This window comes from Schistocerca piceifrons, chromosome 4, assembly GCF_021461385.2.
Source record: "Schistocerca piceifrons isolate TAMUIC-IGC-003096 chromosome 4, iqSchPice1.1, whole genome shotgun sequence".
Classification (NCBI taxonomy): Eukaryota; Metazoa; Arthropoda; class Insecta; order Orthoptera; family Acrididae; genus Schistocerca; species Schistocerca piceifrons.
In genome coordinates, this window is record NC_060141.1 from 692075773 (window position 1) to 692098512 (window position 22740).

Genomic DNA, 22740 nt, shown 5'->3' on the forward strand with positions numbered 1-22740 from the left:
TGAATAGCAGTGATGAACAAAGTATACAGTCATGCCTAAAATTATTAATCTTAGTTTTCTTGAAAATGGGCGAGAGTCGCCTCTTTATATTTAGATATGCTGATGTCTTAGTTGTGCTCTACATACCCTGTCAATAGGAATCAAATCAGTGAGGAGAGTTTCGAGTGGTCCCCTTGTTAGCATTAGGGTCTTCCAGGGCTCTCAAGTTTCTGTTCTCTTTCCAGGACATTGTTTCTATGTTTTCTCCTTTAAGATTTTTTTTCCCTCAACTGGTCTGAACCAAGACCATGTTCAACAGTGCACTAATTCTGAAGAGCCAAATGAGTATTATATTTGGTTTCTTGATCTAATATGATGCACACTGAATGTAAAGACCATGTTGTGCATCGTTTTACTTGCAACCTATGATGTCTTGTACTGTAATACATGAACAAAAATGTGTCCTAATTTGGGTCTTACTTTTTAATTCACAGACTGAGTACCACGTGTAAGCTGCAGATAGAGTCTTTAGATCTGTTCAATAACTGTGTGTGTAACAGGTCTTCAGTGTGTATTTTACAGAAACGTAATTTAAGATGGAATGAAGGAAATGGATGGGGAATGGGAATTCACCATGAAAACTCTCTTTGCCATGAAGAATTAACACCAATATTTATCAAATAAACACAGTTCACATTTTTTTATAATTATTTTATAAAACATAAAAAGTTTGATATCCAACAAATATAACTAGGAAAAACTCCCCTGGTACAAATAAGCAATGCCAGGCACCAGGAAGTGGCTGATGGTAATTTTTTTTCTTTTGAGTCCCTGGTGCAAACAAACAGTGAGCGAAGGGCAGGCAACAAATGAGTTCCCAAGCGGCGAGCTAGCATTAACAGCCACTTCCCGCCACCCAGAGTACGTCATACAAAAATTAGAAAAATGTACAAAAATTCATAAAAATAGTAGTAGGTAGTGGATGAAATGCACACAAAGTACCCCATATTAATATCAGAATACTAACAAGTGCTTTTCTGTTTACCTAGCAAAGTGAACTAGAACAGTTAGGTGATACCCTCAGGGGCAATGGGATTCTACAGTCAACACAGCAAGGGCTGCAAAACTCAGTTAATTCCACTAAAAACCCTGCTTATCTACAGAATTTCTCGATTTACTGAGGGGTACTTTTCCCATCCTATTGCCACAACTGTCCTAATGTCACAGGGCAAGTCTTCCACAGATTATTCCCTTGGCTTGTTGGACATGGACAGCTTTGGGAGTCACTTTTAGCTCTTGCAGCTAGCACGAGTTATGAAGATGGTAACAATCCACCAAATACCTTAACAAAGTGAATTCAAATTGCATAAGATGTATGTCACTTATTACACACTTACATGTTGCCGAGGGAATTTCTTACAGTATTGCACTAGACAGTAATAATGGAGAATAGTGGTCATTTGCATTATTCTGCATACAAAGTTCAATAGCTTAGCGTAGGGATCTTTGGGTTATCACAATCAAAATAATTATCTATTACTGTACAACAAGAGATCTCTATCACAAGCTGTTGTGGGGAGATATGTGGTTTGTTCTCCTCTCAGCAAAACAGCCACTAAACTTCACTCGTCTTTCAACCAAAATATTCCAAATTTTCCAACAAGTCTAGGGTATACATCCAATGCCAATAGCATTAGGACGAAGGTAATATCCTGTTGCAGCCTGAAAAGGATGGGGATAGTGGAGGCATTGCAGGGTAATACTCTGCAAACCATACAGAAATTTTCACGTATACCCAGAAAAGGACTATTTCACATAGTATGAATAATTCAGTATACAATAATACTGCACAGTAGTAATAACTAGAGGTTAAGTGTAACAAGAAACTTAAAAAAAGTCTTTATATATTCTCCTGCTCATGAGATGCATAGTATTACTATTTTATATCAAGAGTTATGTGTGAAATTAACAATTTTTTCTTCTCAAATGTACAAAAAATAAAAAATATACATAATCTAAAAATGAAGCACCATGTAGTTTTGGATGAATATAACCTCTGTATCGACTAATACATTAGATAAAACATGTACAGGACATAGAAAGGACAAAAATTTACATGACTGGTTTTTTTTCTTTCAATGTCCAGTTCTTTACAATTGTTACTCAAAAATTGAATTTTGTTGTAGCTGTATTTCAACAACTCTTTTATGTTTGGATAAGAAAATAGATATACACATTTATAATCCAGAATTATGAAATGCTATTGGAATTGTGTACATACAGGATATGCAAACCTCTCTCTAAACTACAAGAAAATGGGACAACATTTTGAGTATCCAATAATGTTAATGCCTTTTACTGAATGAAATTTCCATTTAATCAGGTAACTTGGAAACAATTTTAACATTATATATCCCATTTTCATGCAGCTACTCAGCACCTTTGTTATCTGACCAGTTCCTACAGTTCATACACTTCCACAGTAGCACTTTGTAAGGCCAAAAGTAGACTTTATAAACAAGTAAAGCATTACAATTTCTTTACCTACAACCATAAATTTCATTTCCATGTTTCAGATGTAAAAGGTGACATACCCTGTCTACAACACACCTTTCACTGTGAAAGTGCTCAGTAATTTAACATTCCACATGTATTGCTATACAAACAGAACTGACAGCATTCGTACTGAGACTGAACGTATGATAACCCAGACAGCCAATTTGGAACACAAAATATAGCATGTAACATCCAACCTTAGTATTATTACAGGAGGAGTTCATGATGCATACATTTACACAGCACAAACCAGTTTGTTACAATTCTAAAACTAACAACAGGATAATGAATCAATCACTATATGCTCATTTTGATAAAGCGTCCTCATTTGAGTGCCAAAAAGCCTCTGTGTTTAACAAGAAAGATGGTAGAAAATCAAACTGTCAGACCTGCTGATAATGCGCCAGATTCTACTTGCTATATAGTTTAAAATTTTTGTTTACCTCCATGACACTATTACTTAATTTAGTGGCATGTCTGTTATTATATTCCTATGTTCACACAGAAACCTGTACTTTTGGTGTTTGTGCTGCTGAGGCATATCCTACCATTAGGAGGCAAACCTATAAAAGTTATTGATTGATTACATTAGAATACATGGAATCATCACACTGGAATATTTTATACAATTTTATGAAGTCTTATTAAAAAAGTTAAATATAGTGCTAAATGTTAAATAAGTTACCCAAGGCTACAAAATAATCACGTGTAGATTTTGTATTAAATACAACTATCACATAACATCAACTGTTCTTTTTTTATATATTTAAATTGCGGTATTCTATTTGTAGAAAAGATACAGTATATTAGGCCAGCCTATCATCTGACCATTTTTCTCTCCTTTAAGAGTTGGGTGAATGGCTAACTTCCCTCAAGGGTCCCAAGCGTACTCATTGCAATTTTAAAGATTGCCACAGACAAAGTAGGATTACTCTATTTATGCAAGTATAAAAACAAGTATAAAACTTGAAGCCAATCTATTATGTATATTCTTCCTACCTGCCAACCCTTTGCCTCACTTTTCAATTTGGAAAGCCCAGCATTACACTGCCATGGACCAAGGAGACATTGGCTGCTAAGCAGCAATTATTAATGGTCGTCACAACAACAAATAAACTCTAGGATCACATCTTGCCATGCATATCATGAGGTTCATTTCATTTATATGCATTTCAAACAAAAACAAAAAGAAACAATTACATCTACAATATAAAACTCATTAAACGAAGAGCAACATAACTAGTTTAGGAAAGTAAAAAAGTTAAAATACAGAATCTTTTCAATCAATAAACTGAATAAATATTTCAAACACATATAACTATTTAACAGTTAAAAATCAGTATTAAAAAAGGTCACTGAGAAATCTAAAAATAAGCAAGGTAATATTGCTTGCTGAAACGCCTCTTTTCTTTTACAAAACTAAAACTCTGTACATCTTCCCACACCCCAAATTGATGGCACCAAACAATAAAAAAATTAACACTTTTCTTCCCTGACACCTACAACGAATTTTACAACAGCTAACAGGGCTATCATATGAGCCTAAAACTCCAAGAGACGTATTTAGAAATTCATTCATTCATATTTCATTATGCAAAATTATCGTAATCCCTTGGAATTTGAAGCATTATAAACAGTACAAAAGGGGGAAGTTATATATCTTTTACAAACAATGTGATATAAAATGAATAATTATTTGTACCAAAATGGTAGTTGGTTATGTCAATTACTGTCACCAATATTCCCAAGGTAGGAACCAGTATGTTTCTACACCAAGACCAAAGCTTGCCCCAATACTAACCCCAACAAATGACTAGAGAACTAACCAGGCAAACCCAATGTGCACAAGTGCTACAATTAAAATTTACACAGAAATTTGCTGGATTTGAAATTATAAATCTTGTCAGAACTGGTGAAAAAGGGCATCATAGTAACAACCATAACCCAATGCAGCGTTGGAATAAAGTGCACCAAACTTTGGTACATGACTACAATAAGTATCATAAACAGGTTGCAGTTTGCACCGTTTTGCACTACATTAGACAACAACTATTGAAAAACATATCAATTTATATTTATATTTTATCTATGTAAATTAAAAAAGGAAAATATCTGTATAGAAAAGCGATCCACCCGACGAAGAATGCAGTGGGTTTCACGAAAGAAGGAGCATCTTTACATTAATGTTTCACATTTTCTTTGGTATGGGGAGATCACGTGCAATTGTTGTAAACACGAGAAGGAAAGTGAGAATATACACTACCTCTGCTTGCTTTAAGCACTCGTCTCTCCGTCGAGATAAGGAGGTGCGCTAAGAGGAAAAGACAAAACACAGAGGTTTGACCTCCTCTGGCATAAGATAAGAAATGACTATAGATATGGGTTTTTTTTTTCCTCCCGGGGAGGTCAATCTAATGCCAGCAGTTCGTCTCTTCCACCTGCACAGAGAACGACTAATTTTAAAAATTGAAGAAAAATAGAAAACTAAAAGGGTCTTACATTTCCTGCCGGGCCACTCCAAATTTTCTTTCTCACACATTTACATCACACCCTTAACTAAGATAACAACAGCAGTATAAAAAACTTTAACACTCAAAAATACAAATCTATGGAAAAAGACTACATTCGTGCAAAGTACCTACATGACTTATTACACTTTTTATCACACAGATTACGAGAAGATGGGCAATTCTTTATGTAAAATGCCCTTTACAACTAACATTTTTTCCATACAAAACAAGCCCTTCCAAACAATGCTTGATTGACACATTTGAACAAAGGATTATTAAAAAGAAGGGTGAGTCCCATTCCATATAAGGGTATTAGTTATTGACATTTGGCTCTCCATATGCAGAGCAAAAATGCACATAGCATTCATGAATCAATGCGGAAATTACCTGCACCGTCCACGAACTGAGGTAAGACACACAACATGGAAACATCGAGGTTCTACTCGAGTGAGTTAGAGGTTGGATAAAATGGTAACCCGTGCCTGGCAAGTGAAGTAGCATCCACACCCTCTGTTTGAAGGCAACTAGATGACTAAACATTGGCCAGATATAGCAGTGAATGAGCAATTACACACGGGCATATATCTGCAACTACGCCAGAATAAAATAATGTCACTGACCATCAATGTAGGCCCACTTCAAGTGCACTATACCAGTCTTTAAACAGAAGGTACAGTTGGCAAGAGTTACCCATACTATGATACATGATGTTGGTACACCTATGACATTTACAATACACTGAGGGGGAACAGCCTGAGCATTTCTATGGGATGACACCTAAAATATGGACTATTTTTCTGTATAATTTTCCATAAAATCTACCAAGGATACAAATTACTACATAGCATTATGTATGCACGTCACATTCAAAATGGCTGTGACACCATTTACTGGATCGCTGAATTTTCTCTGCTTTTGGTTTTAAGCTTTTACCATCAATTTGCTCATAAATAGAAAATTTTAAAACTGTTGAAATGAAGTAGCATTTCTGAAAGGTGACTGGATGACAAAAAAGCCAAGATAAATATATATATATAATATATATGTATATTTAAATATATATTTTGTATATCAGCTGACGATATACGTAGTTTAAAAATGTGTGCATGATAAAGCTACAAAAGTTAAATTAGTTTCTCTGCCAATATCTTCTCTTAAATACATCATAAATATTGTAATCAATATGTAAGGTATGTAGTACAATACCTAGGACACGTATAAAAAAGTCAGTCGAGGACTTTCATCCACTGACAAATAGTGACACGAGACTTTTAACGGTAAGTGTCTGTTGGTGGCAAAAATTCATTATGTACAAAAATGAGACCTAAAAAATAAATATGAAAGGTACACTTCTCAATATGAAACAAATTAATACAAGAATACTACATTATTTTTACAGTGACTATTTACACCAGGATATACGAAAATCACAAGGATAAGGGAAAGCAGGAAATAGACCAGGAGATGGGCAAGCTTGCTTTCTAAACAGGCTGTACACACTTTGTACGACAAATACAAAAGTTGATTGAACTATCAATGCATATTTACAAATACCCTGAAAATTCACAAAAATTCTGCACGAATATTGGCAGAGAAACTAAGAAATCACACTGTTACACCTGCTACGTACATTTTATATCGACATTATCAGTGGCCACGACAGGGATTTCTTTCTTTTTTGCCTCATGCAAACTGGCGAGTAATTAAAAAGAGTAAGTTGTCCAATGTACAATCCGTTCGATCGGGCTACATTGTGAAGGACTCATTCTTTAAAAAAGATATTTAAGAATGTGTGGTTACATACCGTATATGTATATATATATATTTTACTATATAATTGTATGTCTATGTATATATATATAAACAGCGATGAAAACAGCTAGCCTACAGTTGTTACGACGGTGGTCTCCTGCGACGCGACAACACACTTGCTACAGAATTTTTCTATTTGCCGTATTTGCCCAGTAATTAGTGCAGTGAAGTGAAGTGGGTGCCACATCAGAGCCGTTCGTCACACACAGAGCTAGGGCGCTCCAACGTTAACACCAGCGGAACGGCACAGCCCTCGGTCTATCTGCTCCTTCCTTCACTAGAGGTTTGTGGAATTCACGTCCTGGTCTTGAGTGGATTGTAGCCCAGCAGTGTTCACAGTAGTACTACAAAAGAAACCATGTTTAGTTTTTTTCAAATGGTTTTACGGATGAAGATTCTGTCAGTTATCTTCAAAAGCATTCACTAAGCATGCAAGGTAATAAATATTACAAACTTTACCTCTAGCTCCTCTTCTCTTGAACAGAAATAGGATACAAGTGATTCCATAACAACGTTTAGACTCATAAAATTTTCAACCTCACAGGCATACAAGGTAAAGGGCAATCCACAGGAAAAGCAGATAAATGATACATGAAGTTCTGTGTAATACAAATGCCATACTAACAACATATATCTTTCAACTAGTGCGAGGTAGCATTCTTTACTTTTCTTGTTCCTGTATCAGTTTTAATTCCACTAAATACTATCTACAGACAGCAGCATGGCCTAATTTCTCAGCTGTGTATTCCATCCCTGATATCAACACAACTTTTGTCTTTTATTGTCTTCTCATTGCCAGATAACTAGCAAAAACTTTGCTACAAATGTGAAAAATAAATGAGTGGATTACAAGTGATAGGTTAAAACTGCCATGCTGGGCTAGGACTTTAGTTTGGATTCCTGCTTTTCCCGTGTAGTGTCCATTACTTTAAATCTGGGAGGTGCTAGACCTAAGGCAAGATGGAACAGCCTCTACAGAGGCTCAATGGACTGGTGAGAAGCTTGTGGTGAATTGAAGCTGCTGAATCAGTGACTGGGATATGTTTGGGTAGTGAAATGGGTGCCGCTCTAACTGAAAAAGCCAGCAATTTGGATAAAAGTACCACTTTCTCACATTGTTAACATATCACATACGTATAAGATCAACACAGTGTACATTACGCATAAACAGCGTGCCTGTAAAATAATGTCTCAATTTCTGTGGTATGTTATAACAGTTTGATTTAGGTTTCTCTTGATGGGACATCTACAACTATTAATATTCATCACCAATAATAAAATTCACTACAGTTTTTTACAACTGTGGCAGATTTTATGATTGACGGATTTTAATTTAGAATATTTACAACAAATCATACATTTGACTGAAGGTAAACTAACCTAATTTTTCTTACAAATATTAAATATGCGCACCTTTAGTTTTACAGCACACATTCAATGAAAATCCTATTCTTTCCATACTTTGATTAACAAGTCTGGAGTAATGGAGGCAATAGCCTCTTCAATTTTGTTTCTCAACTATGGCAAATCATTAGGGAATGGAATAGCATAGACACGACCTTTTATAAAGTCCAAAAGGGAAAAATCGTGAGATCAGATGAACATGGAGGTCAGTGGAAAACAGTTCTGTCACATTGACCATTATTATGACCAATCCAACAATAAGGGACTTCAACGTTCAACCACTCTGATACAAAGAGATGTTGTTGGGGACGGGCTCCATCTTGCTGCTAAGTAAAGTCTTCAGGTTCACATTCTAATTGGGGAAAGAGACATTCTTGTAACATATTAAGAAAAGCCACTTGTCTTATGGTAGCTTCACTTATTCGATGTCAGGGTACAGTCCAGAAAAGTTTAATTCTGGGGTATATCTTTGATACTGTACAAGTTCATGAGGATGTTCCAACCCCAGATATGAACATATGGGTATATACCTTCCCACTTAGATGAAAAGTTGCCCCATTACTGAAAAGCACATGATCAAGAAATTCATCATCTTGCTGCAACATTTCACTTCCAAAGTTATGATGTACACATAGACATTTGTCTTTACAGCATGTACCAACCATAACAGGTGTGGATGCATGTGTAAGCATTTGCTTAAAAACTTCCACACTGTAATCTTTGTCAACTGAAGTTCATGATTTGCTTTCTAAACAGACTTCTTAGGATTATTAAAGTACAATGATCTGACATGGTCACCATCCACTTCAGACACTTTCGGTCATACTGTGTTTTTCCCTTTACATACAAATTGACTGTATCATTGGCAGGTGCTTTTGCCATATGGGGGATTACAGTTAAACTTCAAATGAAACACACATTGAACTGAAATTACAGATTCACTCTTGGCAAATAGCAGAACACAGAACACTTTACACTCAGCAGTTGCCATTTTACAAATATGGTACATGTGGTGGTGCAAGTATACAACAACAATTTTACACTCAGCCCATGTGCCTATCTAAAAATATTTACAATTTCGTTTTAACTGTGACCTTGAACCAGAACTCTACAATTCTTACAGCTGACACTTTTAAAGTTTATATCTGGGACTCTATTTTATGGACACCATGTATTTGAAAAAAGAAATTATAACTTTTAGTAACTTGTTTGCTAAGTTTCCTTGTTAATCCTTTTCTCACATAGCAGTTCTGAAAATCAAATTAATTTAACTTTTGTTCACATGTATAAATATATTTTCACAATTTTCATATTTTTTATCATGTCTTTCATTACTTGTAACTTCTTTATGATTTGTGTTCCACTTTTGTGTTATGAAAACTCCAAAGACACATTAAAAAAAAAAAAAGAAAGTCAGTCATGGCACTTCTTTAAAAGTACTTTTTGCAACTCTAAGGAAAATAATTTGCAAGTATTTAGATATGAATATGTGCATTTTATGTTGCATCAACATGACTTTCCATTATTCATTACTCTAGTCTTATTTAATGCTCAACAAACTTCTTCCTCGTTAACCCTATTATATTATGCAGCAGTGATTCCTTTATAAAAGATTTCCCTTGATTCCTATGTTTGTTTTTGTTCTATTTAATGGCTTCCCATTACATAAGGAAAAGAAAAGAGAGGGGGAGAAAAACAATATTTTATTTGCTTATTACCTCTCCCAGTGTCACATTCCTTGCCCATCACACGTGCAATTTGTGAAGTAGAAGCTCTGATTTCTATCAGTAAGAACTATAGTACTGTAACATCTCAAAAGCAGTGGTCTTTTTCTGGTGAAATCTACTTTTGCCTTAACACTTTTACTGGCTTGCACACACTGTTCTAGCAATACAAAGTGTGGCTGAATTTTAATTAAATTTGCCCAGTCTCAATGAAACTATCAAGAAATAATAAAAAAGAAATGCAACAAAACTCACTATATTTCAGAAATGACACACTCAAATTTTCAGGACCTACAGCTTATCAGCTTAAACTAATGAGAAAGAAGAATTGTAATGTTAATGAGTATATCATTATAAACACCTTCTCAAAAGAAACTGCTGAAATTGGGTATACAATTGAGAAAGTGGGAAACAATAGTGATAGGCTGTAGGATTATAATATTATGCAGTTGGACTAAGTTACTTGTTTAGGGTGGGGGTAACACACATGCATACACTTGGCCACAGTTCACTTTTAAATATGTCTGTCTGCCACTCATCACCTCCCCTATGTGATGAATAACAATCTATAATAATTCATATTGTTATATGAGGTGTACCATTTCTGTGAGTTTAGACTGCCAGAACCCTGGCAGAAAGACCAAAAACAATGTCTTTTCATTAAGCAGGAAATATGTAAAATAAAAAATGATCATGTTTACACAACTGAAAAATAGTTGCAAGTCTTCTGATGATTAGTAATTTAGACTCCAAATCTTACATTTTCAGTCAATACTTAGAAAAAGGCAAGAGGTAAAAATCAATAATTAAAAATGGCAAGAAGTAAAGGTAAATCATAATACTAAAAGCTGTCAAGATACTTCACAGAATATTACAGTAACAATAATAAATCTGTGTGCCTCTACAGCCTGGTGCAAGTCTTCCAGTTGGACACCGCTTCAGTGGCTTGCATATCCCTTTGCAGTATTCGATTACTAACGCCAACTGAGTTAATTAATTTTTAAAGGATAAACTGAGTTAATTAATTTTTAAAGGATACACTGCCATTTCACTGTATATTACTGTATTTTTCTTCTGTACAATCTAGATCTAGGCTTTCATACCATTATTGAGTACGATGTTCTTAGATCATTGTACTCAATAATAGTATGTGAGCTGAAATATAATGTGTACAGAAGCAAAACAGACCAATACATAGTCAAATGGTGATAGATTCTTTCAAAAAACATTCTATGACTGTAGCTCAGTGCCGCCGAAAAAGAGTTTAATTTAGAATTCCCATTTCTGACAGGAAGGGAGTTGTGGCACTGGCAGTAGAACTTAAAAACAGTCAATACACAAATCTTTGTATGCCACTAGTGATTGACTGGGTAACTGCAGACATGATCCACTCTGTGGTTTCCCTTGTTATTCTTTTAAATTCCACAGGAGTTCATAAATTGTAAATTATTCTATGAATATGCATTGATTGAAGCAGGAAGTATTTCAGGTGATTACTAACGTTAATCATGAGGCAAAATACTGTTAATGTTGAAACAAAGGATGTAATGATTAGCAAGTACTTTATAGAAATTAAAATCTTCAGTATCCATTTACTACAGGTCTCTGAAGCCTTGCATGTGTATCTGAGGCAACACCTTCACATGTGGTACCATACAACTAAAAAATCTTTGGTACAAGAGTGATGGCTGAAGAAATGTTGCATCAGTTCAATTGAGTTAACAGTGGGGGTTCACAATCTATCAACAAGTGAGTACAGTGTACAGTGTGAACCAGAATTGGTGAAACAACTCAATGACTTTGTGTAGCAGGAAGTTAAGCTACTTCATTATATACTGATATATTCCTCAGGATTCCTTTAGATGGATTCTGAGTGCCAAACTCAGCAACTGTTTAAGAAAAAATCATTGTAAAACTTGGAGGAAACTGACACAACATCATATGACAATGGAGTGTGACTGGTTCTTAACAACATTCACAGAATGTAAATCTCATTATTGCACTATGCTTGAAATCTTCAGAAAGTGGTACATGAACATTTGAAATATAAGGACAGAAGTTCTGGGGACTTTAAGGGAGATAAGGACTGAATATCTAAACACAGTGAACTAATTAAATTTGCTAGGAAACAGGTCTTGAAGCACAAATACATATTTTTTTAGTAAACTGTTGATTTAGTAATTAATAAAATTTCAAGAAACAATTTCTGTAGTTTATGTATGTATTATTTGTGATTCTGCTCTTACCTGAAGGCATGTCACATTAGCACAGAAAAATGGTGCAAACTTTCCACCACAGCGCTGTCCCTGACATTCATCACACATCTGGTCATCAAGAACATATGGCTTCACTTCAACCTAGAGGAATGGAATAATAAATAATTACATCATCTGCAACTTCACATTAATGAACAATATAATAACATCTGAATGTGAACTACCAACAGAAGTCTCCAAAAATGAGGAAAAAAGAAACAAACACAATACAACAACTGTGGCAATTCTGAACTAGCATTATGAAAAGGAATAACAGTGTTCAGTTAAAAGATACTATTATTTTCATTATCATCATTTTGTAAACTCAATTCAATGCATAACAATTTATATTTTAAAGCAGCACCAAATTTAACAGATGCAATGTAGAAAAAAAACTAGGAATTTGTTATCTAAAATTTATCCTTATTGGAAGGGAATCTGTTCAGGTCAAGAGAAAGCACAGATAGTATTAAAAAGTCCCAATAAATGTGTCTTGTAACAGGAAAAACTGCATGAAACAACTTTGTTTCAGCTTAATTTGATCTCTACAATTTTAATGAGGAACATGAAATTACTGGAAGATGTCAACTCCACAACACACAATATTTTTTTAATTATTTAATAGAAACAATTACTACTTTGCTGAATGAAATCTTGTTTCAGAATGATGTGCAGCTCTTAATCAAAGGCTCTGAGGCAGAACTGCCCCAAAGTATGTATTAAAAATATTTCCAATAATGTATTTACAGAATTTAAATTATCAGAATACGTTTCATATGCTTTCCACATGGATTTAAATAACGGTGGTCAACAGTTGATATCAAGCGATATTTTCGAACAAGTAGTAGCCAGTCTAAGGCTGTGCCTTGAAATGCCTCTCACGTCTATGTAGCACAGGTTTGGGGGCATGACTTCCTCAGAGTACAGCTCTAATTTGGTTGTCCAAAAGGCTCTGGTGTTTCAGCGAAAGGGTGTCCTACCAACCCGCACACAATTTTCATGTTCCACTGCTTACATGAAAAGGGAATGAACAGTTGCTGAAACTTCACTACTGAATCCCTGTCTCTTTTTGTCTCTATTATGCTTAATTGCAGCATTAATTGATAATTAGTATTTTTGTTTTCATAGTGCTTTAGAAAATTTTTTGTTTCTGCCCTTGGCTATTCTATCCACCATTGGAATAAGTTTGCAAATGTCTCGCCAGACTGCACCAGATTATGGTAGCATAAATATCACTGCCTACCAAGATTTTCACAAATGTTTAGAGGAAAAACAGTGTGAAATATACCTCATGAGCGAAGTATGTTCTCTTACTTTAGTTGCCTTGCCTGATGGCTGCGGGTAATGTGGGTTATTAGCAAGTTTCTTTTTTTAAGTGTGTTATTCATGGGTTCAGTGAGGATTCTTAGAAATAACAGCAGCATAACATGAGTGCGAAAACAACACAATATAAATTCAATGTGCAATTTATCAGGTAAAATTTTGGAACATGTGGTCAGGATGAAAGTAAAGGAACTTACTGCTCGAAAACCCAATGCAAACATGAATCAAGAACAAAAACTGTGTAAATCCTGGGAAGGGCATACATGCAGTTTTAACAGAGCAATATAAAAATACATCTGAATCATTGTGTGTGTTTCGTCACATATTTTTGTTACATGCAAGTATAAATATGACCAATATGGTGTGTAAATTCCTATGGTGGTTGTTCGGGTTGCTTATGCCACTCAATCACAGCACAAGATCTGTGACATCTTGGAAACATCACTGTTTCACAGTGCAAGCTCACAAACACTGCAGTTTCAGCACACAAAGCACTAAACATTTTAAGTTGAGAAATGCAAATAGCAAAAACATTAAGCATGCAGCTGATGTAACATACACCACATTGAAAATCTCTCCAAAACACATCTTTTAGTACAATTTGTTGGGTAAAACTGTCAGGAAATGTGATTTTTATTTTGGAGTTAGTTTTTGACATTACTTAGTAGTTGATTATGAAACGGAAAGAAGATACAATATTTAAATGTTGGCCAAAGTGTGATATTGCGCCCCAGCCCTCCTGAAATCTTGGTTGTGGTGACAGACTGATCTATACTGTAGCCCGAGGTAGATTGATAAATGTTGTAGCCTTCCCCATTATGGAAACCACGAGTCGTGCCTGTTCAGAATTAAATCCATTAGTTGTAATTAATATTTCATTCCTAATGCTAGCATTAGTCTGTGTGGCTCACTTTTGGTAAGCCAGCATGAATGTTAAAGGAACCCTAGTATATGACACAGACTTGTAGAGGACGAGGCTGGAAGGTCGTCAGTAAACTCCATACAAAGGGAATAAGAAAACAAAATGATACTTTATGGATTGAGAGGGTATGTGATGTTATTTCAGTGACTACACTATCAACTAAAATCTACAAATAACTTGGAACTACGAGCCCACTAATAGTACGAAATTGCACTCCCTCTATGCTAGACAAATGCACCAGTTCAGTTGGGAAGTGTGTCATAAAGCTACTGCATCCTCTCCTCGAGCAAGCTGGCCTGTAACTGTCTTAAATGGTCCTTGATATCCCGAATACTGATAGTCGGACAGAGTTGACATCTAAGATGGTCCCACGCATGTTCCATTGGGGACAGATGTGGGAGCTCTTGCTGGCCATGGAATACCTCTACACCATGGGTACAGTTGACAGAGTTACATGCCATGTGTGGATAAGCAACAGCCTGCTCAAAAGTGGCAGCAAGATACTATCGCATGAGAGGTAAAATGTGACAATGCAGAATTCTGTGACTTATCATTTTGCCATCAGAGTTCCTTTAGTCACTATCAGCCACAACCTGAAGTCATACCAATGGCTCCCCTCACCAAAATCCCAGCAGTAACACCACTGTGCCTCTCCAGAACACTGGAAGAATGGGACCTCTCCATGGGTCACAGTCAGACTTGGCAACGGTGGTCACCGGGGGAAGTGGAAAGAATGTAAGGCAGGAAGATTAAAGTTTAATACCCCATCAACAGTGTTGTCATTAGAGATGGAGCACAAACTTGGATTAAGAAAGGAAAAGAAAATAAACTGACCTTCCCCTTTTCATAGGACCTCTCTCAGCATTTGCCTAGAGCAACCTATAGAAAAACCTAACGCTGTCATCCTCCCAAACACAAGTCCAGTGCCGGAGTAGTGCAGAACCACCATTCATTGTTGAAAATAATGCGATGCCATTAATTGGCAGTCCGTGCTTCCCAGCACCACTCAAAATGTGGCTGTTTGTGTTGTATTGTTAACAGCATCCTACACTATGCCTGCCCTCACATTCCCTTGCACTCTAATGTCAGGCTACTGTCACATCCGAATGCCTCAAAAATCTGGATTTGCACAATTCAATCTGCTGGCCAAATGGAGTTCCACAATGAGGTCCCTTTCAAATTCTGTCAAGAGCTGATAATGCAGTCTCATACGAGTACGCAGCATCTCTGCCCCTTCACAGTGATCATTCTCCATATGACACCAAGAACACCCTCTATTTACAGGTTGCATACATTTACTTGGTCCCTGAGGGAAGGATGCTGCTGAGAGTGGAAACTTGTGATTGTTTCATAGCACACTGGCTGCTGAGACAAGCCCAGCCTCCTTTTCCCAGAGCAGCCTCTTTATAGCTTATAAGAGAAATGAAAATGTAATGGATTAATGCATCACAAAAGTGAAACAAAAATTGATGGCCAGTTGTTAGAAGGTCCAGGTACAGCCTTTTTACTCATTTCTGAAGATAATATTAACAATCACAGCACCGCACATGAATCAACACTATATTCACAATGGTTACTCATTTTTAAGGCACACAATACTGTTTTGTAGCCAAGGTTGGCAACGAGTGTAAACATTCCAGGGAGGCACAAAGTCAGCTGGCTTCAACTGATTACAGAGCAGCTCAGCAAAGGTGTGCAGCTACTACTCTAACATGCTTGGAAACAACTCTAAACACAAACAATGCTAATGCACGCTGGTGGCCTGTCTACCTGTCACAGAGAATTGCAACTGTTTCTATTTAGATACCTGCCAACAGTGTGCATGTGTACATAGTTACATTGACATATGACCATGTTTTCTGGATGCTTCACTTTTTTCTCAGGCAAAGTAGACCGAGTAAATAAAATGAAACAAGTGAATGAACAAATAATGCCCTAAATATAGTTAAGATTGCACAGTGACACTTTATTAAATATAAGAAGGATGACTCAAGTGAGATAGTTATTCACATAGCTGGTTGGGAAACCAGGAAGGTAAGTTTCAACTGTCAGATTGGACATGATATTTCTTCAAACACAATGGTAGCTTTCCTTCGTGAAATGAAAGGGTTGGGCATTTAGTGCATGCATGGTTTTGTCATGTTCGAGTTGTTCCTGATGGTAGACAGAGGGTGGGGGAGATTGGGGGAGGGGGAGGGGAGAGGAGGAGAAGGTAGAAGGAGAGAGTAAAATCCGGTGCTGGCACATAGCTTACTCCTCCCAAATGGCTTCACAAGAACCACCAATTTTAGCACCCCCAGTCAACCAATCAAAAGAGTGATCCATCAATACCATTAATTCCCTCACTCTGTGAAGCACTGTGGAGAAGTTTGGGATTCAATCCAGGACATTGATGCAAGGAAATGCATCAAGGAAGTTTGAGTTGTGTAAAAGTAGGAGAAGAAATCACAAACTGGTTAGAATAGAAAAATATCTGAAGCAAGGGAGTATACTATGCACGCTAGTGAATGTAGTATGCAGGATATCAAGATAGGCTCATGAAATGATGACAGGAGACTCAAGACCTAAAGGAAGACTGAGAGACAGATGGATCATTGGAATCAAGCAATGTGTGAAGAAGAAAGGAGACAACTTGCAGAAAGTGGAGAGAGAAACCGGGTGAGAGGAAAGGAAAAGATGGAGAGTCACATGTTCCAAACAGTCCCAGTAAGAGGCTGGAAACTGCAGAAGAAGAAGAAGAAGAAGAAGAAGAAGAAGATGATGATGATGATGACATTGGTAGACTGACAATCAGAAACTATATGACACCACTTTCATCCCCTTGATAGCCAAATACTGATGAAAATTTCTTCTACCAAAAGAATTCAAACCAACTATGTTTCAATCGAGCACTACCACATTAGCACATGTTAGTGACCTTGGCTATGGAGATAGATAATGACTCGAGTGGCAAAGCTGAATTGATTACAATCAAAAACACGAAAAGGACAAAAAAATTCTTGCATAATGGTGGTTGTTGCTGTTGTGGTCTTCAGTCCTGAGACTGGTTTGATGCAGCTCTCCATGCTAATCTATCCTGTGCAAGCTCCTTCATCTCCCAGTACCTACTGCAACCTACATCCTTCTGAATCTGCTTAGTGTATTCATCTCTTGGTCTTCCTCTACGATTTTTACCCTCCATGCTGCCCTCCAATGCTAAATTTGTGATCCCTTGATGCCTCACGACATGTCCTACCAACCGATCCCTTCTTCTAGTCAAGTTGTGCCACAAACTTCTCTTCTCCCAAATCCTATTCAGTACCTCCTCATTAGTTATGTGATCTACCCACCTAATCTTCAACATTCTTCTGTAGCACCACATTTCGAAAGCTTCTAGTCTCTTCTTGTCCAAACTATTTATTGTCCATGTTTCACTTCCATACATGGCTACACTCCATACAAATACTTTCAGAAATGACTTCCTGACACTTAAATCTATACTCGATGTTAACAAATTTCTCTTCTTCAGAAACGCTTTCCTTGCCATTGTCAGTCTACATTTTATATCCTCTCTACTTCGACCACATCAGTTATTTTGCTCCCCAAGTAGCAAAACTCATTTACTACTTTAAGTGTCTCATTTCCTAATCTAATACCCTCAGCATCACCAGACTTAATTCGACTACATTCCATTATCCTTGTTTTGCTTTTGTTGATATTCATCTTATATCCTCCTTTCAGGACACTGCATAATGGTAGATAAAGCAATTAAAATTAGAACTATTACCAGTTTTCCACAAAATTCAATGAAAGCCTGAACAGCTGGCACTAATTCATTACTGAGTTCTAATCATTTTAAGCAGCTATAAATTTCCAGAAGCGTCTATAATAAATTTTTCCTTTGCACCAATCATTCCACAACAAACATAATTTCTGATAAAAAATATTACTGTGGTATGAAGGGAGATAAAGATGAAGAGGTAAGCATTGGACAAGCAAATTAACAGTTGTTGACCAGTATAAGTCATAAATGAACCAAATATTGCTGTGAAATGTACTAAAGTGAGTGTCTTGTACTGGTAGATTTGACCCAAGAACAGCACCATTCAGAATGACCATTCCTTTGTGAAACAGCAGTACATGTACATCTGCATCTACATCATCTACAGCTATGTACATACTCCACAAGCAACCATACAGTGTGTGGTGGAGGGTACCGTGTACCACTACTACTCTCATTTTATTTCCTTTTCCACACACAAACAGAGCGAGGGAAAAAGACTATCTATATGCTTCCATATGTGCCCTAATTTCCCATATCTTCAAGATCTTTATGCAAAATGTATGCTGGTAGCAGTAGAATTATTCTGCAGTCAGCTTCAAATGTCAGTTCTCTAAATTTTCGCAATAGTGTTCCTCGAAAAGAAAATTGCCTTCTCTCCAGCAATTCCCACCTGAGTCCCCGCAGCATTTCCGAAATACCTGTGTGTTGTTGAAGCCTACTGGTAGCAAATCAAGCAGGCCTGCCTCTGAATTGTTTTGATGTCTTCCTTTAATCTGACCTGGTGCAGATCCCAAACAGTCGAACAGTGCGCAACAATGGATTGGACTAGTGTCCCATATGCAGTCTCCTTCACAGATGAAACACACTTTCTAAAATTCTCCCAATAAACCAAAATCAACCATATGCCTTCCCTACCACAATCTTCACATGCTCGTTTGTTCCATTTCATATCTCTTTGCACTCTCTTCAACCAGCTATTAAAATGACGTGACTGTGTCGAGCAGGACACTACTAATGCTGTATCCTAACATTACATGTTTGTTTCCTCTACTAAACCACATTAACTTTTTTTTTCCTCGACATTTAGAGATAGCTACCATTCGTTAAACCAACTAGAATCTTGTATTCTCTTACAATCAAGCAATTTCAGCACCTTACCATACACCATAGCATGATCAGTGAGCAACCATAGATTGCTGCCTACCACGTCCATCAGATTATTTTTATGTATATAGAAAATAATAGTGGTCCTATCAAATACTGTAGTGCTCCCGGTGATACCCTGTCTCTGATGAATGCTCGTTGTCGAGGGCAATATACTGGGTACAATTACATCCGAAGTCTTCAAGCCAGTCACATATCTGGGAACTCATTCCACATCCTGTACCTTCATTAACAGTCTGCAGTGGGGCATCTCGTCAAATGCTTTCCAGAAATCTAGAAATATGGAATCTGCCTGTGGCCCTTCACCCATAGTTTGCAGTATATCATGTGAGAAAAGGACAGTCTGAGTTTCATGCAAGCAAAGTTTTGTAATTCCATGCTGATTTATGGACATATGCTTTTTGGTCTCAAGAAAATTTATTATATTCAAACTGAGAATATGTTCAATAATTCTGCAGCAAACTGATGTTAGGGATATTGGTCTGTAATTTTTGTGGTCTGTTCTTTTACTCTTCTTATATACAGGAGTCACCTGAGCTTTTTTCCAATCACTTGGAACTTTGCAGTGGGTGAGAGATTCACCATAAATGAAAGACAAGTACTCTTTGTAAAACTGAACCAGGATTCCATCTGGATCTGGCAACTTAATTGTTTTCAACTCATTCAGTTGTTTCTCTAGGCTAGGGACGATTATTAGTATGTCATCCATATGAGAGTCTGTCTGATGGTCAAATGACAGTATGTTTGTACAATTCTCCTATATGAACATTTTCTAAAACACAAAGTTTAAAACTTCAGCTTTCATTTTGCTATCTTCCAGCTGCCACACCAGACTGGTCAACAAATGACTGTGACACGGGGCCAGAATTTTGCCAGGTTCTCGCCAAGATCTTTTGCTAAGGTATGACAATGATAATTGTTGTATACTTCCTGCACAGAACTTTTCATAGATGCCTGAATCTCTACTAACCTTTATGTTGTCATTTGCATATTCTCTTTTGAACTGAGAGTGCAACAGCTTTTGCTTCCTCAGCATTTTCCAAATTTCGTTGATAACCATGGGGTATCTTTGGATCTTTTCTGTCCTAAATGCACTTACTAGGCACATAGTTCTCCAGATCACAATTTACAATCAGTTTAAAGTGTCCCCATAGTTCCTCTATGTCCATCTTAATGGAACTAAATGATATCAGTTCACAGTCTAAATGAGATGCTAACAACTGCTTATTTGCTGTTTCTAGCAGAAACACTCTCCTAGCCTTCTTGACTGATGTATTAACTTTCATAAACACAGTTGCTACAATGACATCATGATTGCTAATCCCAGGCACTATAATGTAGCTGTTGATAAGGTTTGGCCACCTCCAAGTAGCATTTCATGATCTAGGTGTTTACATGCTACTGAACTCGGCTTCTTTGAATGACTCTATAACTGTCAGAGTGGAACAGGGTGGCCAGTAAAAACATCCAACAATTAACTTTGTTCCAACTACACCCGTAGTAAATAACTAGATTACTTCACTGACACACTCAACTTCAAACTCAATATAGGCAATATTTTTGTCAACTGCAATGAACACTACGCCTCCTATGGTGTCTAATCTGTCTTTCTGATAAACGTTCCATTTCTCATTAAATATTTCAGGACTTTCTTCTTCAGTTTCAGCCAGCTCTTGTTCCCTAGACTACTTTCAGCACGAGAACTTCCTGGAAGGCAGTATATTCGAGAACTTTGTTACAAATACTTCAACAATTTACTGATCAAATTTTGATAGCCAAAGTGTCATTACTCTGAGAGTGCTCTGACTTCCCTTTCTGCGTTAACAACTGGCAAGCATTCATCAGAGAACCTCAAATTACTGCCTAGCCTAAAAAACTCCATGTGGGCTCCACAATTATTCTGCTACCCAAGTAGCTGCTTCCTTTGTTTAGTGCACCCCTGACCTATCAAAGGGAATGCTACAAATCTCCACCTCACAATGCATGTCTAGAAATATTGAACCAAGATTGTCACAGAGTTAACAAAGCCTTTGGTTGAAACTCTACACTCACTTCCAAACCAAAGTACCCCGATCAACTCTGGGAACAATGCTGCAAACTGTGAGCTCTGCTTGCACTCTGTGCGTGATCTCAGAACCCACACAACAGGTGTCATTGGTGCTGATGCGAGCCACAACTTGCAGATGACTGCACCCTGCACCTCAATAGCTATAGGCAAGGCCACCTCCTCATCTCTGATGAGACCTTCTCCCCCACCCCTACCCCCTCTTGGGCAGACATACTAATGCACATTGGCTTTCTTTCCAGCCCCAAACACTATCTTCCTAAGGGGCTCCTTAATGTGTCTAACACTGAAGCTTCCAATAACTAGCAAACCCCTGCCCATGTGTGCCTGCTCAGATCCTGCTAAAGGATTGGCCACATGTTCACTCACAGAGTGAATAGGCAAGGCCAGACTGTCAACCTCCAAACTGGCCCTCCACCTCGAGTGCAACACATTTCCACCTGCCAGTCATTGTGCTGTGAGGGTGGATCCACTGCGTCAGGTACCCTAGGTGTCTCGGCAGCAGAGCCCAGGGCAAAACAAGCAACACACAGGGTGTCCCATGTGAAATGTGATTCTCTGCCACAGCTGCAACCCAAGTCAGTGGCCTGAAGGCGGCTGACCACAGCCAAAAGTGCATTCAGCTGTTCACAAACTGCGGCCAGCTACTCCTGCATCCTTCCAACCCCCGCAAAACTCTGAAGAAGTAAACTATAGAAACCGACAAACCTAGATGTGCAAATTGCTACCCTCGTGATGTGTCACCAGTAGATGCTGATGCCTGAATGAGTTGTAAAGCTGTTCAGAGGAAACGAAAACTGTGCTGCAGTCTGGCTAAATGTACACTTACAGTAACAAAACACTAGATTATACTTCTTAAAAAGAAAAACACACAGAAAATTTAAGAACTATGCTATTAATAAAGGAAAAGCTAAATAAGTATCATGCCATTCTGGAGATGTGAACAGCCAACGGCAGAAGGCTTGACAGGAAAAAACTGAAGTTCAGTTGCGATAACAAAATTTAAGAATCCTCTGACGCAGATTTTGTGTGATGTTTTCCCTGTTTTTTTTTTTGTTTTTTTTTTTTTGTTTTTTTTTTTTTACAGACTGATGAAACATTTTGAAGAGAATGGACTCATACATGAGCCCAGGAAAAGCCACTCAGGACAATAGGCCTCAGTCGTAACCCTGAAGAAAGTGGAATGAGTGTGAACCCTGTTCATGAGGAGCCCATACATCAACAAGACCTGCAGCATAGCAAATATGAATGCCACTACAGTCT

At 37.3% G+C, this 22740-nt stretch overlaps 1 protein-coding gene across 1 annotated transcript in view; it reads right to left on the reverse strand.

Moving 5' to 3' along the window:
- Positions 1 to 625: 625 nt before the first annotated feature.
- Positions 626 to 22740, reverse strand: part of LOC124796114 (translational regulator orb2) — a 451001-nt gene continuing 428886 nt past the window's right edge. The window contains exons 8-9 of the mRNA XM_047260203.1: positions 12232 to 12342; positions 626 to 7201 (exon numbers count right to left, since the gene is read on the reverse strand). Of these exons, the coding sequence (XP_047116159.1) occupies positions 7085 to 7201; positions 12232 to 12342 (228 nt within the window). The 3' untranslated portion in view covers positions 626 to 7084. The remainder of the gene's footprint in view (positions 7202 to 12231; positions 12343 to 22740) is intronic.